General features: G+C 40.0%; 1 protein-coding gene across 1 annotated transcript in view; it reads right to left on the bottom strand.

Moving 5' to 3' along the window:
• LOC140241901 (cilia- and flagella-associated protein 43-like) overlaps nt 1–19,746 on the bottom strand; it is a 50,713-nt gene that overhangs the window by 12,642 nt on the left and 18,325 nt on the right. The window contains exons 10-29 of the mRNA XM_072321650.1: nt 19,161–19,413; nt 18,694–18,843; nt 18,245–18,426; nt 17,673–17,953; nt 17,043–17,226; nt 16,323–16,424; nt 15,590–15,667; nt 12,973–13,098; nt 12,571–12,675; nt 11,502–11,618; nt 10,452–10,493; nt 8,637–8,810; nt 7,341–7,547; nt 6,574–6,744; nt 6,096–6,224; nt 5,249–5,368; nt 3,514–3,621; nt 2,528–2,703; nt 1,760–1,991; nt 255–367 (exon numbers count right to left, since the gene is read on the bottom strand). Coding sequence (XP_072177751.1) covers nt 255–367; nt 1,760–1,991; nt 2,528–2,703; nt 3,514–3,621; nt 5,249–5,368; nt 6,096–6,224; nt 6,574–6,744; nt 7,341–7,547; nt 8,637–8,810; nt 10,452–10,493; nt 11,502–11,618; nt 12,571–12,675; nt 12,973–13,098; nt 15,590–15,667; nt 16,323–16,424; nt 17,043–17,226; nt 17,673–17,953; nt 18,245–18,426; nt 18,694–18,843; nt 19,161–19,413 — 3,050 coding nt within the window. The remainder of the gene's footprint in view (nt 1–254; nt 368–1,759; nt 1,992–2,527; nt 2,704–3,513; nt 3,622–5,248; nt 5,369–6,095; nt 6,225–6,573; nt 6,745–7,340; nt 7,548–8,636; nt 8,811–10,451; nt 10,494–11,501; nt 11,619–12,570; nt 12,676–12,972; nt 13,099–15,589; nt 15,668–16,322; nt 16,425–17,042; nt 17,227–17,672; nt 17,954–18,244; nt 18,427–18,693; nt 18,844–19,160; nt 19,414–19,746) is intronic.

The raw sequence follows: 19,746 nt of genomic DNA, 5'->3' as shown, positions 1-19,746 counted from the left end.
ATTGCTTTATGTACTTGCGAGGGGGGTGATTAATCTAACGACAAGGATCAGCTTCATCCATTTATACAGCAATATGTTACACATAATTTTGTTTCGGTATTAGTATGATCACCCACACTTGGAATGTTTGAAACAGTCCAAACACCCTCTGCTATCACCTCAAGCGTGCTAGACTGTTCCAAAGGTACCTTGTGTGGGTTATTCTTTACTAATGCCCTTACTGATGGGTATTATTAGTATGATTTTGTCTTCACCTGTTGAGTGCATCGATGAGATCTTCAATGTCACTCTTTAGTCTTTCATCCTCCTCCTGTCGACGCTGTAAGAAGCCATTCATGTCGGCTAGCGTCAGTGCGTGGGCCTTGACCTAGGGTGGACATAGAGGGAGGTATTACTCGGTCACTTCTGACTTCAAATCTTGTTAAATGCAAACTATTCTATGTACACACAGTGAATGATTTAATCTACCTCAAAAATGAACTTAAACTACAGTGTACATCAACAACAAAATAAAAAGTTCAACAAAACAGGGTAATGAGTGTGTTCTGGAGACACGACACCATGTCCAATACCCACCTTATGGTGAAAATGGAAGTACATAGAAGTCACTGGTGCCAGAAATACTTAATCTGGAAGTGATTCTGTTTCTTTATGGTACTCGAAATATAATAAATTATTCAATCCATCTTTGACAGCTTGACCATGAACTGTGCATAATAACGATGAGATAGAAAAGAAGAGTCAACATCAGTGGTATCAAATCAGCTCTACATGCCAAATAACATGCCTTACTAAAAGCTCAGCAGAATTTAGGACTTCATGGAGTAATCTTCCTTCTTGCTGATTCTTGTTACAATATACAGATGTAATACACTCTGCATTAATTCATATACATTCATACCCTCATGTTTTCTAAAGTGGTGCCACTGGAGATGAGAGAATGATCTCCATCAATACATACAGGAAATTGAAATCCATATAAACACAATTACTATAGTTGTCTAGAAGAAGATTTTCTATTGAGATATTAATCGGCAAGATTATGCCGATTTCTTCTTTTGCTGTTCACAGCTCAATGAAACACTGAAAGCCTCTCCTCACTAAACTCTGAAATCAATCCTAAGTTCAATTCAACTGATTTTCGCGACACTTTTAAGGAGTCAATTAGTCCTCAGAAGTTAAAAACTGTTTAGCTTAGCCATTTGGAAACAATATCATGTGCCTATCCTGCTGCATTCTAGAATACATCTTGAATGTCTACGTCTCCTTTCCAACTAGATCTGATCTGAATCAGTCCCAAATTTGGGTTCATCGCTTTGCTTGATGTAGTTTCCATGTAGTGAACTGGGCCCTGGGAGGATTTTCACAAAAAAAAAAAAATTGAAGTCGATCTTAAAAATCAAGATGAACTTAAAATTATGGTATGCTGCGTGTGTCTTCAACAGCATTCCTACTTTATAATGAAACTGAAAACTTTGGAACCTTTTCATGCAGCCATTAATATACAAAGTAAACTATAAGTGACAAAAGGAATTTGAGTGTAAATTTTGATAACAATTTGAAGTGGATTTTGAAAACATTACATAAAACTGAATAGGGAAACCAGTGGCATACCATAATTTCAAGTTGATCTTTACTTTTATGATCGACTTATATTGTTTGTGAAACACCTCCCAGGAATAATATTAGTAATCATTCGGTGCATGTGTGTGTGTGTGTGTGTACATACTCTGCATGGTTAAACTAGACAGGCACATACCTCTTGCTCGCTGATGACCTTGGCCTTGCGGAGGTCACACATGTGTGCCCAGACGGGGGGCTCAATGCCTTCCGGCATGTGGGACTCGTCATTCAGTTCGTCCAGGGCTTTCACCATGGCTGTAATGGTGCTGGGCTGGCGGGCCGATAGAGGGCGCTCTCCATACGGGTTGCCAGCTACCTGGACTGGCGTTTCACCCCCGGCTGAGCCCTTGCGTGGATGCTTCTGCCCTCTGGGAGAACATTTGTAAAGGGAGATGTAATCAAGTTGCTGTCAAAAAAAAATTACTGCATATGACATATGACTTGGAACGGCTTGTGTAAAATCTGGTAACAATCACTCACTAGAAATATTTGCTGTTTTCCCTTCAAAATTGGGAACATATTTGAATGATTAATCAATGCATCATGTTTTATCCACAATGATTCCCAGACATTCTCAAAAGGGATCACAAGTATTGTGATGCAATACACACACACTGTATCACCACAGTGGAACCTCCTCATAAAGAGGCTAAATATGAAAAAAAAAACTTGTATAACAAGATGACTTTGTAGGTCCCAACTCTTGGTATTTTTTATGTACTCTGACAGAGTAGCACACCTGATGAAACAAGGTACTTGTCATTGCTTTAAGGTCATTATATTAAATGAGTATTCCCTGTACTACCTTGTGCACAAGACATACTTCATTACACCAAACAGGCTAGATCACATGATGGACCATGTGACAGACCACATGACAGATCACATGTGAGTGTGAACTGACCTCGGTCTGCGGCGGTACAGCTTGAATAGCTGGTCAACCAGCACCGGGTGGACGTCTGGGAACTCCTTGCGAAAGTTCTTCTCCATGACCTTATCCTCAGCCACCCGGATGTCGTAGGTGTCTCGATACTGATCCACCATTTTTTTGGCCTGTGCCATGGAAGTTACACTCTTTGCCTAGGAAGAAAAAAAATCCATTGAAACATGTTTGTTTCAATTTAATTGAAATAAGAGTTATATACACTAAAAAGTATTCAGCTGGTTTCAGTTTTTGTCTCAAAATGGATATGTAAATTTCGCTTTACATAGAAGAAAAGTTCTATACTCCTAAAAATATTGCTAGGTATACTCTATATTCTCTCAGCCAGGAGTACATAGCAATTTATGAAAAACAAAGATTGAAAGTGTATCTCAATTCCGAACCCTGCAGAGGTGGTTTTCTACATGGGAAAATAACAAATAGTTGTTTTTTCTTCTCTTTTGTTTTTGATTTGCTGCTTCTCTTGACAAAGTGATAGTATACTGATACGTGACACCGATCAATCTGGCTGTGGTGGTACATATAATTTTCTGACACTGTCTCTCTCCATCCCTCTTGTTTAATTCATTTCTTTCACTATCTGTATTTATCCATTTGTTCTTGATACGACTCCCTCTGTTGGTCTATCCCGAGTATAATTTTTTCCTTCTCTCTGTCTCTCTTTCCCTTCTGACATGAATATAATTATATAATGATATACCAGCTAGGGCTGCACACTAACCCATTTTTTTTTTCTACTGGTCCAACCTGTCTGTCAGACCAGTTTGTTGTGTTTGCATGGTGCCCAGTTTTTCCATATTATACAGGTCCATTCCTGAAAAAGTTACTGGTCCGAGAGGGATTTTTACTGGTCAGGGACCATCGAACCAGTGTAAGTGTGCAGCCTTGGATATACAGATAGATAGATAGATAGATTGAGAGTTTGATACACAGAGTCTTCGTCTTACTTTGAGCGCCTTCTTGACGTTGAGTAGTCTGGTGAGCTCCTCCTCCCTGGCATCCAACTCGTCTTCAATCATGAGGACACGGCTCAGTCGCTGGATCTTCAGCTCCTCCTACAAGGTGTACCCAAGACAGGGCAGGATAGGGCAGGGCGGGGCAGGGAAAAACAGAGGTGATACACACATCTCAATTCCTAAACCCTGTAGAGTTGGATTTCTTCATTTGCCAGAAACTGCAACTATTTCATTCAGCATCATGTTATCACTCTCACTCTCTCACTCTAGGTACCATATCCGGAGGGTTCCATGCTATTTGCTTCCGCGACAATTGCTCCCATGAAATTTCTGCATGCAAAACCAAACATAAAACCTACCCACAAATATAACTCTAACTCTAGTTTTAATCCTCACATCAAAATAAATCTGAAACCCTAACCCTAAGTCCTTGGAGGAAAAAAAGACCGGAGCAAAATGTCACTGGAGCGTGTCACCGTTTTCTTCATTTGCGAGATATTGTACAATGATCACAATCAGAATCAACACTTCTCTGTGATCTGTAATCATCACTCTATATGTGCTGTATCCAGAGACGTATGCGATCATGGTGTGCCATAAATCTCTGCTTCTAGCCTTCTCAATCAGCTTCACATCTTGATATCATAGTAGACCTCTCTCTGTTACCCTGCATTTAGACTGGTCATCCAAGACATGTTTCCTTCCCCTGCCCCTCTTTCCTTCTAACTTTCCTATCAATGGCATATTTTTTCCAGACTGTCTATTCTAATCACATGCCCTACAAATCTCATTTGTCCTTTTCTTATCCCCGATTCAGTTTTCTCTCCACTCCACCTCTCCATGGAACCTCTTCACTGTGGTCACTTTGTCCTCCTATTGGATCCTCATCACTGATCTATAAAACCAAATTGCATAATCCAAAGGCATTACCAAAAGATGTTCATGGGCATTTCAAGAAACCTCAAGAATAATATCTCTTTCATATTGCAAAAGTGAAAGGTATCTTACTTCCAATTTTCACAAATACCATGCTGGTATCAGGAGCTGCCTCATCATTGATTTTTGGGCTAATTGCACAGGAATACATACAGGAGTAACTTCTTCACACCTAGCCACAAAACCTAGTACCAGCTGTTCTTTATTAAACAGGATCACCTTTTGCTGAAAATCAACGATAAGCTGGTTCTGAGTGACATTTTGCATGTGAGAAAAGAAAAAGAAAAGGAAGCCACAAAACATGGTACCAGCTGCTCTTTAACACAAGCACCGTTCATTGTAAAACAGTAACAATGAGCCAGTTCTGAGTGATATTTTCAGTCTGAGAAAATTAAAGGAAGACTTACCTCAATATATCAACATAACTGTCCAGCAACTATCAAAATACATCTGTTGCTTGAGAGCCATGAGTTTCTCATCTACTGTAACTTGTGTGTTCAAATTCCTGATTCATTCAGTGTCTAGATAGTGAAAGTGAAAAGCCTACAACCAGTACTATGGTTCTAGTAGTGATACGACATTTGATCCTATGACAATTGCTCTGGTCTTATTTTCTCCAAGGACTTAGGGTTCAGGTCAGGATTGTGATAGGGGTTTAGGTTCAATTTGATGTGAAGATTTGGGTTAGAATTAGGTCTGAGGGTAGAATTTATGTTTGGCTTAGCCTGCAGATAATTCACTGGAGCAAAATGTCATGGAGCCAGCTCTAGTAGAGACAAGCTACACGTACCTGGAAGAGTGCAATCTCTGTCTTGACCTTCTTAGCGAACAGAGCCATGAGTTTCTCGTCAAAGTTGGACGTGGTGTCGGCAATAATGGTCTGGAGCTTCTTTAGCTCTGCCTCCAAGGTCTGGTGGGATATAAAAGAACACAAGACTTGCTCAGTACACATGACCTCCCTTTACAATCTCTTACTCTCTAAGAGAAAAGCATTAAGACTCTTGTCTTTGCGAGTGCTCCCTCAGACAGAGGCAACTAAGTTTACCAGTACTGTACCCCGTGCCTCTTTTCTTTTTTATCCTCCTGAACATAGTCCTATGTCCCTCATTGCTGACGATTATTACATGTGAGGATGTAAGTTTTTACTTTATGTGCTTGATAGCAAAACAAAAACAGAAGTGTAACTTCTGTTTGGCTCCTTACTTTCCTCAGTAAGTAAGTTCGTACCAGAGAGTGATTTTTATGTAAATGCTTTTTAATTCCACTTTCAGAGTCCGTTGATAAATTAAAGAAACTAAGCAACAATTAAAGCACAGTTCATGCCATGTTTGGTGGTACGCTATAGGTTTTAATGTAGCATGGTTGTCTTTATGTTGTTGTTGTTTTCTTAATTTCTCTCTCTCTCTCTCTTCAATGTGAATTTCACATTATGTATGCAATACAAAATATACTATGATCCCAGCAGTTACACTTAGTTCACAGATTGATCATTGAAATAACTGGAAAGTGTTATACTTATTTACCTACATTAACAAATTAGTGGAGTGACTTGAATAATTTTCACATACAGACCAGGGTTTTAAGACAGTAAAACAGCTAAAAAGAAGAATATCAAATGGACTGTGAATCTGACTGACCTTCTTGTACTTTTCTCTCTCCTCGTTAAGTTCCTTGACCTTTCTCTCGTACTCTGCTGCCTGTTTCTTCTCCTCATCACTCCATTCATCCATACCCTTCACTGCCATGAAGATGGGTACGGGGATGTCCTGTAAAGACAAGATATCAAGGGTTACACAAACTCAGCAATCCAAGAAATTTTGCTAATGTTTGATCTGTATCAGGGCAACTACCCCCCGAGGGCAATTACCCCCCAGCTAAATACTGGTTAGTGATATTAAAGGTTAGAGTAAAGATAAGGGTTAGGGTTAGGGTTAGGATTAGGCTCAGGATTAAGATTTGGGTTAGGGTTAGGGTCAGGGGAAGGGTCCAGGGTAATTGCCCTAGACCTGTCTGATCATATCATCTTAACTTTTTGTGTGTTTTTAATTTCGCGAACAGCAGCTGACTTGTGAAAATAAAAACCTCGCGAAATATTCGCCGTACACAGTAACTCACCTTCTTCAGCTCATCCTCCTTCTTGATCTCCAGGACACCGCCCATCATCATGTCTAGCGCCCTCTCCCTGGCATTGTCTCCCTTGGCCAGCCGTTTACGCTCCTCTTCCAGCTGGGCCTCCTCCTCCATCTTGGCCTTTTGCTCGGCGCTGACAAACTTTTCCACCGTCACCTTGGTTGAGAAAGGTTGAAAGCAAAAGGCTAAAGATTATGATAGATGAAACAGACTGCAGGATACTTGACTTTGAGCAACAGGATCTTACACTTGAATCGAGGTCATCTAGCATTTTTCCGGACAATCCTCTGCTTTTTAAATTTTGTACCACTTTGTATATTTAAGCCAAATATGGCCTGAGTGGGGACTTCATCAGCAATTAAGGCTTGAAAACAACAAACAAACAAAAATCTCTCAGTTATAGCCTGCTTTATTACTGATTTGAGCAGTGTTTGCTTCTTAGGCCTAGCTGTTAACTGTACAGTATGTTCTCAACAATACGTTTACCGATGAACCTACTAGACGTTTACCTATGAGGATTGCCAGAGACAATTTTTGCAACAAAATATTGCATACTGGTAAAGGAATTATATCTGAAGGAGCTGATAGGTGGAGAAGCTTTTAGCATTGCATATAGTATCTAGACAAATAAACTCACAAACCCAAACAAACAAGTAATTCAATTTGTCCTGTTTTGATTTGTTCTGTTTTGTAAGTTTTGATTGCATAATTCCATCCAAGGTGAGTGAAGCATGAAAGATGGAAGGACTCACCTCAGAATCCTCAACGGTCAGCAGCTTCTCAGGCCTCTCATCAGCATCCATCACTGGCTGCCAAATCTCCTCCGAGCTGGACAGGTCCTCCAGGATCTTGGTGATACGGATGTTCTTCTCCTCGATGCGGGCTATTTCCTGCTCCCGCTGCTTGAAGACCTCGTCGAAACTCTTGTTGAAGGCCTGCTTGATGCGGTAAATACAGTCCTGCAAAGAGTTCCGGGGGGAAAAATGCAAAAATGTCAGAAACATTTTATAAGACATGCACCACCAAGTTCCCTTGTCACAGAACATGGGAAAAAAAATTAGGGCTGCATGGATAGTTCTTGCTGAAGCTTCATTTTAGCTTCACATCAAAGTCACTTTGACTTAACATTATTTTTCATTGGTACTTCTTGGAAAAAAAAAAAGTAGCCCTTAAGTGAAAATCTCAAAAAGGGGGAAGAGTTTTGGGTAGGTCTCACCTGGGCCCATTAAGCTTAGCGTACTGACGGTGGTAACATGTAATTTACAAAAGCCTTCATCCATCTAGATGCACTTGACGGCAAGTCTTTCTCTCCCTATCCCTCCACAAGCACATCAAGGAAATGAAAAAAATTAAAGGAACAGTGGCATATCTGAAAGTCAAGAGACAGCTAGACCTAAAACCTAAAATCCAACACAGACTTCTCTGATATCAATCACAAGCCATGGATGAAGTGGCTTGCAGGCTTGGCAAGGAGGACTACTACAGTATGTCCCAACAAAAATCACAATCGGATTTTTGCATTGATAACTTCCAATATGATGAAACTGTCTGGATGCTATTTCAGGGTCTAGAAATATACAATCTTCCCTATATTTTGCAGAAAACCCCATTCAATTCGGTTAAGTGGTCACAGAGAAATGTGAATCATTGTGAAGCATGTCATAGATGTGATTCTTCCAAGTTTAACACTTGGATACTCTTGGAACTGCTTATTAATGTGTGAGCACAATGGACAGAACTTGGAGGGAAGGGATTCCTGACATGTTCTACAAAAATCCTCATTTCTCTTTGACCACTAAAGCAAATCAGATTGGGTTTTCTGCAAGATGTGGGTAATAAGCTATAGTTTCATACCCATACATTGTATTTGGATTGATTATCATTGCAGAGGACCCATTGTAATTTTTTGAGGGGACATATGGTATAATGCCAAAGACAGATAGAGATGGAGGTTATGATGGCAACACTTAAAAAGTATGAAATAAAGGTTTCACTTCATAGAAAGTTTTGCAATTAATGTGAAGTGGATCTTAAAATGGCGGCCTCACCTGAAGCAGCACGATCTGGTTGTGTTTCTGCTGACGTGTGTGCAGCTCAAACTGACTGTAGAAGAGTTCATTAGCCCCACCATACTGGGCACCGAGTGACCCGATGGTGACACACTGGTCCCCTGCTCCATCCCCTTCCTCTGATTCCTCATCGCCTTCCTCATTCTCACCAGCCTGTCACAAATTGAAGGGGAAAAATAACTAAATCAGGACAAGTTTGCATTCAGAGATGCTGTAAGAGTTATTATTTTTGTATGGGTTTAATTTTCATGAATTTTTGAATCACTATTGGACAGCAAATTTAATAACATACAAAAATATTGCCATGTACAGCGGCGTGCCTTTGTGTCAAATCCCCTAAACCACATTTCGCGAAAATGTCTGTGACCTCTTCATTCACGAAAATATGTGTACATGTAAAAAGCAGCTTTTTCAGTAGTACTAAGGATTGAACAATTGCAATTTACCTTACCAGTAATATCTATAGGCTATATTGATCTTCTCATTGTCAGTATTGAATTATATGCTGTCACATGTACATGCTGAAATTTTTATAGAGGTTATATTTTACAAATTTTGCTAATAAGCTTTCGACCATGAAAGAAAAGAAAACAAATATCTGCTTCATATGCACTATCCCAGGCCAGTACTGCCAATGTTGCACTATCAAGTGACTACTAGTGATACAGCCCTAATGCAACAGACATGTATACTCATAGTGGTCCCTGGCAGTCTAAATACTAGCACAAGTATTTCAATATATGATGACATAAATGGTATCCTGGTGTATCAAATAAAAATCAGCCATTTTGTTGAATTATTATTATTATTTTTTTTTAACAGGATGTACCCTGGGTTGCCAAAAAGTGGAAATTATTTTGGTGCTGGAGCTAGCACGCACTAGCCACTGCATTGCACTGCACTGCACTGAAGTACACGCTATGCTAGCACACCGTACCATGCATGCATAGTATGACATGCAGTAGCATGGGAATGACTATGTACAGGCACACACAGTGCGTGCATTTCTCTGCGGCTGCGGCTACACAACGTGGTAACCCGGGGTACTACGGTACCCCAGGGTAACGTGTGAGGCATCATACATACATAACAAAATGGTTTGTTTGAGAAGTCACACTTTTTACTGAACTACTTTTTTTTTTCAATTTTTAATCATAATGAGAATAATACAAAGTGTGGCACTAACAACTTGCGTAAATGTCTGATCGATAACCATTTGCAAAAGTGAAAATAAAAGAGCACACAGCTGCTGTGCTCTCTGAATCAGTAAAACAAAATGCCAAAGAATCTCATGCTAACAGCTACAGCTTCCATACAGATGTATTTTCAGAACTTGATCTTAATCTCCTACTGTTCTTCACAAATGATACAAATACAGCATTGTCCACAGATAAAAGTTTCACTGAAAATCAAAGTGTTTTTTCATAGTCATATAACTTAGAAAGTCTTTGAGTAAGTAACCTTTCCATGATCTGCTATGAAAGTGAAAAGAATTGCATTTACACATAAGCAAAATCAGTGAGCAGCTACTAGCTTCAGATTGTTTAAATTTGGTGTGCATTTGTCAATTTGCTGTCATGAAGGAAAAAATATGACACTCTTGTCTTTTTTGATAATGGGGTTTCTCTCATCAGGTAACTTAGAAGTGAATACTGGGGGAAAAAAAGAAAAATATGTTATGAATACGAAAATCTATCCAGAATAACTTAAAGAAAGAAGAAAAGAGAGGTTTGATCACATGTGAAAGTCGTCTTTGGCTTGAGATGAGAAAAGTTACAAGAAAGATGACCTTACCCCGCCCTGAGCATTCTGCAGTTCCACAATCTCTTTCCTGGCCTGTGAAAGAAAAGTCAAAAGTTTGATCATTGGGAATACACTACATTATCATTTCAAATAACAGAATGTGCCGTACAAAAGATGTTTGATGACATGTAGTGGCAGGATAAAATGGCACAATCATATTTAGGTGTGCATCAATAGTGTTTGCTGACATCTGATTCATTCTTCCTTAAATCTTCCACACATCACACACTTCCTGTTACATTCAAATGCACTATAGCTTTCCACATATGTCATACCTATGAAAGAAAGATATTACTCAGAGGGGTAAAGATTCAGGTGTGCATTTCTTGAATCTTCAATTTGTCTCCCTCTACATGTCATACCTAGTTGCATAAATTTAAATATTCAAAATGAAGGCTTGAAGAATTGTAAGTACATATGACAGCCAAATCATGAAATGAAACTCACCACCTTCCACTGTCTTGAGGCATTGCGGTTCTTTATTGCAACCGATTGACAAATTACCCTTCATTGACGCAAATACATAAAGATTATTCAGTGTTTTGAGTAATAGCCATGATAAAAAAATCATGGGTATACATACTCGTGTGGAATGGGTATGCCCATGATAATCTTTTTTGTCATGCCTCTTACTCGAAACACTGAAAAATTAGTATTTATGTCAATGAAGGGCAATTTGTCAATTGGCAGCAATAAAAACAACTTGACACAAGAACCAGCAATTTGAATAAATAGCATTTCAGTTTTGTTCTTGTTTGTTTTGTTTCTCTTTGCTTTGAAATACTGTTTCTTTTTTATCAAATAGTCCACTTGATTCTTACATTCCTTCTCCCCATCCCTACCCCAAAGTTTCTACTACGGCCCCGTTTCATAAACAATAATAGGATAGCAACTCTTGCTAGAATAGCAACTTCCCACGGCAACAGCCAATCAGGATGCTGGAATCTTGTCATTGCCATGACAATTACCATTCCAGCAAGAGTTGCTATCAGAGCAACGTTTGAATGAAATAGGGCCCTGATTAGCGAGCTATGAACTCACAGCCATCTCTGCCACCTCGATGCGCCGGACGTTGGTGACAAACCCCAGCTCCTCCATCTCCTCCTTGCTCCTCTCCCTCATTGGGTAGTTGCTGACCTCAAGGTTCAGGTGAAAGGCCTGAGGGGAATGAGGAACAATCATTTGGTACAGACTTTTAATGGTTGAAGACCATAGGGCTTGCTTTTTTTTTGATGGATTATGGTACAATACATCAATCTTCCTGGCAACAATTTACAGATGATGAATCTATCCTAAAACATCAATAAAATCTTGAAGCCTAAGAAATTTGACCTGAACTTGAAATTCTGGTCATCTTCAAGGTAAGGTGAAAAGGACAAACACTTATAATATCCACATTACTGGATATGATTAGCAGAGTCTAAAAGAAAAACAAAAAGAAAACAAAAACAAAAACAGAACATAAAAAAATTCTTAACCTTGCTCAAAATTGTTGCAGTGACAAAGATTGACAAACAAATGCCAAGTGTCAAATACCAATACTACATATCACACAGAGCTCTGTGATTGCATGTACTTGGTTGCATTTTATTCCTCTGCTCTACAGAATTAAGTGCAGTAATCCAATCCCTTCCCCATCTATGCCTATTATCCATGAATATGAAAATGAAATATTCACGCACCCATACCTTATGGTGCAAACCTTTTTCTTCAGTCATTCACACACTGATACACTTTACGTCCCAAAATATGTGAAGAGTTTTATTGCAAAATGAGCTAAGTGCCAATTTAAACATTTTAAAGTAAGTCAATCATCAGATAGAGCAAAATCAAACCTTTCCAGTAATACCCCACTTGTAACATAATGAGGAATATTCTAGAAGTTATGATTTAAAATATCCTGTATTTTCTTATTATTTTCTTTGTTTTTTAGCAGCTTCAATCACAAATATTTCAACTTAACAAGAATGGATTTAGCTCGTTTTGCGATAAAACTCTTCATATGTACATACAGTACAAGGTGTATTGAAAAAGGAATGTGTGCTCATCTCCATGGATGAAGCACACACTCCTCTTCCTTGGCTGGTAGGGATACGAGGTCTTCCTTTACCTTGATGCTACGTCCCTTGTTGATCATAGAGTCCCAGCATTCATTCTTGATGATCTCCCTCATGTACATTTTGGCCAGGTCTTCCATTTCCATCTCTTCGCGGATCTACACAGGCACGTTGAGGAAATTTAGAAAATCAGTTAATTTGGTGGTCCTTGTAGAGAATAAGACTGGAGCAACTGTCGCAGGAGCAAATATGTTGTGTCACCATTATAACAATATTGCTTATGTTATCTAATGATGATACAATGATAGCAATGATGATAGATGATAATGGCAATAATAATGATAACAACAACACAACAAAAGCAACACTATGAAAAGAATTTTGAAAAGTATATAGTTTTTCATCAAGTGTCTGTGTTGAATTGACGATATACGTAGTCCCACATATTGACATACCTGTTGTACTTCAGCCTCTCCCTCAGCTTGCAGTCGCTGCTGCTCCTCTGTGTCAAGGTTGAATTCATGATGTCCCAGCTTTTCAATGTCTGGTAGGGTTTCGTTCAGTTTCATCATGTCTTGGATCTGAGGAAGAAGAGCAGTAAGACTTGCCTGATTACAGATTGCTTCAGTTGCTTCAATATTCTACAAAAAGTCTCTGAGCATTAAAGGGGCATTCCGGACGATTTTCATAATTTCACATCATGTAGTACATAAATCAACAGCTTCATGTATGGATTTGTTGAATTTATTGTGGTTCTTGAGCAGAGAAACAGTACTTTCAAAAACCTTAAACAAATTACACTGAACAAAGCTGATGACATAGGAGCCTCACATATCTCAGAAATGTAGCAGTGTCATTCCATTACAATACCGCATGCTTGCAAGCTCACCTGTGTGTAATCTATGCATGCCTTCTTCTTTTGAGCTGCTTCCTTGAGCCACAGCTCATGCATTCTTATGGTGAGGCTGCCATGTCATCATCCTTGTTCATTGCAATTTGTTATAAACTTCGAAAACATTCTTATTTTTCATCCCAATCATCATAAATCCTGAAACTCTGTACCCAGTATAACTAATTTATATATGTTCAAATGTAAAAATTTGAAAATCATCCGGAGGTCTCCTTTAATTAGAAATGAGTGCAATACATCATTTACTAGCTGCTCATTGGTAAAGTTGCCTTTAATGAAAATGAACAACACTAAATGTGCAACTGATTGACAAATTGCCCTACATCGACGTAAATAAGCACTGAATTGATCAGTGTTTTAGTAGTAGCCATGATAAAAAAATCATGGGCGTACATACTCGAGCAGGATTCGAACCTACGACCTCCTGATCACCGGACAGGCGTCATCTCCACTAGACCACCGAGCTTTCGCCCGACAGCAAGTGTTGGTTCTAATCCTTATAGCATGCAGCGGGTACTGCTTTGTTATTCAAATTAATGAAATTCATCCGTCGAGATGTTTTCATTGCAACTGATTGACAAATTGCCCTACATCGACGTAAATAAGCACTGAATTGATCAGTGTTTTAGTAGTAGCCATGATAAAAAAATCATGGGCGTACATACTCGAGCAGGATTCGAACCTACGACCTCCTGATCACCGGACAGGCGTCATCTCCACTAGACCACCGAGCTTTCGCCCGACAGCAAGTGTTGGTTCTAATCCTTATAGCATGCAGCGGGTACTGCTTTGTTATTCAAATTAATGAAATTCTTCCGTCGAGATGTTTTCATTGCAACTGATTGACAAATTGCCCTACATCGACGTAAATAAGCACTGAATTGATCAGTGTTTTAGTAGTAGCCATGATAAAAAAATCATGGGCGTACATACTCGAGCAGGATTCGAACCTACGACCTCCTGATCACCGGACAGGCGTCATCTCCACTAGACCACCGAGCTTTCGCCCGACAGCAAGTGTTGGTTCTAATCCTTATAGCATGCAGCGGGTACTGCTTTGTTATTCAAATTAATGAAATTCTTCCGTCGAGATGTTTTCATTGCAACTGTCGATGTAGGGCAATTTACGTCGATGTAGGGCAATTTGTCAATCAGTTGCAATGAAAACATCTCGACGGAAGAATTTCATTAATTTGAATAACAAAGCAGTACCCGCTGCATGCTATAAGGATTAGAACCAACACTTGCTGTCGGGCGAAAGCTCGGTGGTCTAGTGGAGATGACGCCTGTCCGGTGATCAGGAGGTCGTAGGTTCGAATCCTGCTCGAGTATGTACGCCCATGATTTTTTTATCATGGCTACTACTAAAACACTGATCAATTCAGTGCTTATTTACGTCGATGTAGGGCAATTTGTCAATCAGTTGCAATGAAAACATCTCGACGGAAGAATTTCATTAATTTGAATAACAAAGCAGTACCCGCTGCATGCTATAAGGATTAGAACCAACACTTGCTGTCGGGCGAAAGCTCGGTGGTCTAGTGGAGATGACGCCTGTCCGGTGATCAGGAGGTCGTAGGTTCGAATCCTGCTCGAGTATGTACGCCCATGATTTTTTTATCATGGCTACTACTAAAACACTGATCAATTCAGTGCTTATTTACGTCGATGTAGGGCAATTTGTCAATCAGTTGCAATGAAAACATCTCGACGGAAGAATTTCATTAATTTGAACACTAAATGTGTTCATTATATTGGGTTTCTAGCTGTTTATTGACTATCACTATCTGCTTGTCAGTAAATTTAACCTTACAGAATATCAACAGCATTGAAAATAGATCAGAAAGCTGCTTTTGGAGAAACTGTTTATACTGACCTGATATGATACCTGGAACTTGGCAAAGAGCATGTTCAAGCAAATAGAAAGCTGAAATATGGGAGTACCTAATTTTACAAACTCTTTACTTAATCAGACTAAACAGTATATTAAAGATCCATTGGTATGCCAATTACAACTAGAAGAACAGAAGTAGGAAGGAAAGAAATCGGCTTGGTCACAATGTGATTACTTCAGATACTTTCCTCTACACAGGGGCATCAAATATGGGGTCATGGTGAGAAACTACGTCATAGTCATAAAATTTTGGTGGCAGTGCACTCACCGTCCTTCTCAGATCACGAATCTCTCCCCTGAGCTCCATCTTGACATCGGCATACTGTTTGTCTTCCTCGTGCAAGGCCTGCGAGTAGACACAGTATCACGGTAAGTGATCAATATAGCATGGTGTATTCTAAGACAGGTTCAAGACCGATGTACAGTCAATGGCGAATGCATGACCACGTCTCATGACCGTGCATTTAGTTCATCCAACATGCACTCAGTGTACACGCTACACAACATACAATATGTTGTAGACATGATGGTACACAAAGAGTATCTTTTCCATACTAGTAAAACTTGCTTCATTAGAACATCACACAAGAAAATGGTAGATGTATAATTATATGATTGTTATGTGATTAGAGTATTGAATACATTTCTGAGTAAAGTTTCTGCATTACATTCATCTTTTTAAAAGCAAATTGTGCTAACAGATAAAAACAAAATACTGTAAAACCAGAAATTTTCTCATGCATGAAATTTTTACAAATTCGTGAGCCAAGATTCGCAGAATTGAAATGCACACTAAAGTTCATGTCAATGCACTGAATGACAGTGACAACTGGCAAAAATTTCATGCCTCTAAAAAGGCCATCGGGTCCATTTGCAAAAGTTTCTTGCTGCAAATATTTCTGGTTGTGCAGTAACCAGAAGATCGATGACTACAGGAGAACCGGCTGATCTCTCGTCATAGCGTGATGATGGTGATGGATATCTACTGTGGCTATTCTCACCTCCAATTCCTTGACATCCATCCAGGCAGGGTCACCAGTAAGGGTGGGTGTTGGGGTCACATAGATCTGATCACTCTCTATGGCTTTCTCCACAGTCAGTGCCTGAAAATATAAGGCAGTCATACTTCAGAGTAACTTCGAAGGAAAGGAAACAAGATTTGATACCAAATGCCATCATTCCAAACTGGTTTCTTGAGCAAGGAAATCAATCTATCATTAAACTCTGAGGCATCCTTCACAAACCGGTTGAAGAGAATATCCTGATCTCTTTTTCAATAATAATAAAGAGACTTTGCAGATGTACAAACTCTGAAATCATTGATTTTAAAAAAATGTACCTAGTCTAGATACTGATTGATAAGCTTTATTCACACAAACAAAAGCAAAGAAGAGATGAAAACACCATTACTATTTAGGTTCACATATTATCTTTACATATGCAAGAATGATTAAGCAATATTGAATATGCCAATAACCTTATTACAGATGTTGCTGGACTGCCTTCACAAGGTGAATGATGAAAGACATTTTCTTGTGGGCAAGGTAAATATTTGTACCTTGATCACCGTTTATAAAGATATGAAGATTCATTAAAAAAAAAAAAAAAATGACAGCCATCATCTACTTAGATTTGTCGGTCTCTGGCTCAAATTACTGTCAGATGAAGAAAACAAAAGCATACAAACACAGTCAGACTAAAAATATATCCAAGGAAGGTACCTCATTTGAAGTAGAGAGGAGTTCATGAGAGGCAGAACGGGAGCCACCAATGGAGTGAGGGCTCCATTCCTTCATGGCAGAGAGCACCTCGTCCTCTCGCTTCCTGATAGCCTGAAGCATGGACTTGTGTGAGCGGGCAGCCTCGATGGAAGAATTGGCCTTGGTCTTTCCCATCGAATTGAAACTATACGGGAAGATAAAAGATAACATGGTGGTGAGCAACTATTTCCTTTATTGTCAGCAAAGATTGATACCACCTGTTTGATATCTATTTTGCAGGATACAAAAATAAGCTATGTCAGGTTTAATAGTTACTGTGCTTGCCAAATGCTTCACAAAAACATTGTCCAAAACTTGATATCAATCCACTAGTACAGAATTTGCTCTGAAGATATTGCTCTCATGTAATTGTATATGTAATCAACAAAGAAAACATTGGAAAAAAATTTATACAGATAGTCTTTAATTGATGGATTGTGCAAAGTTCAGAGGTGTGAATGTGCCTGACAGATTGCGTCCATCAACAGACATCCAATAAAGCGTCTAGCTTCATCTGGTGGCTTCAAAGCCATACATGCAGTTAGGCACAGCATGCTTTATCCAGTGTATATATCAATGGGGAAGACTCACTTCCAGGTGTAGCAGGCTACAGTGCCATCCTGTGCCCCCACTGTGAGGACCTGGGTGGCATCCTGAGTCAGACACACCCTGTGGACACCCCCCGTCTGGAAGCTGTGGCAGTGCATGGTTAGGGGCTGCTCCAGATCGTCCGTGCTGCGGATGGTCATCACGCCATCCGGAGTGCCGGTCACCAGCCAGCGGCGGTGGTATGACAGGAGCAGGGTGCCCCCAGCAAGCTCGCTGAGTGGTATGTCCTCTTCACAGTGCAGCTGACAGGCTTGCTGATTGTTCTTGAGTAGATACAAAAAACCAGAAATAAGAGACTGGTGAGAAAGAATACATATTTAGTAGTCCTCGGGAGGGAGCTTACAGGAATGGTTGTTACAAAAAAAATGTGGCTCATCATGACAGAAATCATCTTTGTTGTTATATCGTACAGCTTTGATGAGAAAGAGCATGATTTGGCTATTGTATTGTTGTTTCCAACTGGTCAGATATTGCTGACGGTGAATACTGACACTCTTGAGCATGTTATCTTGTACAACACCTGTCAGCAAAGATGCAGGGCCGGGTGATATTACCTGCTTTGGGGGTTCTTTGGGCAGTGTCATCTTCTGGAGGTGCTTGTTGATAGCCAGAGTGTAGACATCACCATCCAAGCCCACAGCTGCACACAGAGCTTCCGTGGGCAGAGTCAGGACCATCTTACGGACAACGTCCTCTTTGAGGTCGCACTTAGGACTGGCCAGTACGTTGGGCAGATCTACAGGTGACACCAAAGACAGATAACACATTCAGCAAGCTTAGAATATTAGTTCAGGCTTGTTATGTGCATTTCTTGCCATAAATGCACATGGAGCATGGGTGGACCATGACTTTACTGCACTGACATTGAATTCTTAAACAAAGGATCACATTTTGAAATTACTGTTTAGATATCAACCAGGATGCTTCTGCATATGAACTTGATTCTAAACTCTGGTTCCGTCACTTCAAATTTCAGTTGGTGCGAGCCTGGTTAATTTCTCACCTTCTGCCAAATTTCCAGGAACATCAAAGGCCACCAGCTTGTCTGCACCAGGACTCTCTGAAGGGTCAGTGTTGACCGTCACGACCACTCGGGCTGGACCATGCTTGCCCTCCACATTGCAGGAGATGCTCAGAACAGGACCGGACACAGCTGGGGACAAACAAATATAGAGCACATAATTAGTGCTACCCTCATTTGCTGCTAACATCTACAGAGTAATCAATATATCATATTGAAGAAAGTGGTTTGATGCGTGGTCTTGAAATATTCTATTGACGTGAAATTAGTGGCTGCCGGTTCATCTCACAGTGTCAGATATGTGTAACTGTGATGAAAGGTTACAGTCTTACGATCAATAGTACAATGAAATACCCTATTGCTTGATTAACTACTTCTCTAACGAGACAACTAAGTTTATTATTGTAGTCTTAACAACACTTAAAATATATTTATTCCTTTTAGCTTACGGGTCTGAGCCAGGGTCTTGAAGTCGGTGGAAGGCCGTGAATCGCTGATGATCACGTGCCCGTCTTCCCCCGCCGAGAAGAGGAAGCGCCCCTCGGTGTCATAGGTCAGGTGGTTGACCGGCATGCGGTGGACGTGGCTCTTCTTGACCAGCCGCGGCTGCTCCAAGCGGGAGGCATCCACGTAGCAAATGTGGCCGGACAATGTCCCGACTGCAATTGTACTGGAGGAGGGGCTGGCAGCAATGCAGGATGCCTGGGAAGAATGAGACAAGCATAAATCTCCACATCACAGGGTGTCTACCACTGTCTACCACTCCTTTTGTTGAAACAACAAAAATTAAATGGAATTGTACTTGCTCAAATGAAGATACTTAGCATAATGTAACATGCCTGTCATTGGTATCATTTTTGTTGTTGTTGTTGTGAGAAATGCTGTTGTCTTCTCTCTGGTTCAAAAAAAAAACATCACTGTGACAACATTATGAAACAGTATTAAGTTGGCATTGCTACCCCAATTGATACATGCAATGCAGAGAGAAGGCTGCTTGGATTCTTACTCAACTACCTCGAAGAAGTAAATACAAAT

Source organism: Diadema setosum, chromosome 18, assembly GCF_964275005.1.
Source record: "Diadema setosum chromosome 18, eeDiaSeto1, whole genome shotgun sequence".
Classification (NCBI taxonomy): Eukaryota; Metazoa; Echinodermata; class Echinoidea; order Diadematoida; family Diadematidae; genus Diadema; species Diadema setosum.
This window is presented reverse-complemented; position numbering and strand designations above follow the sequence as displayed.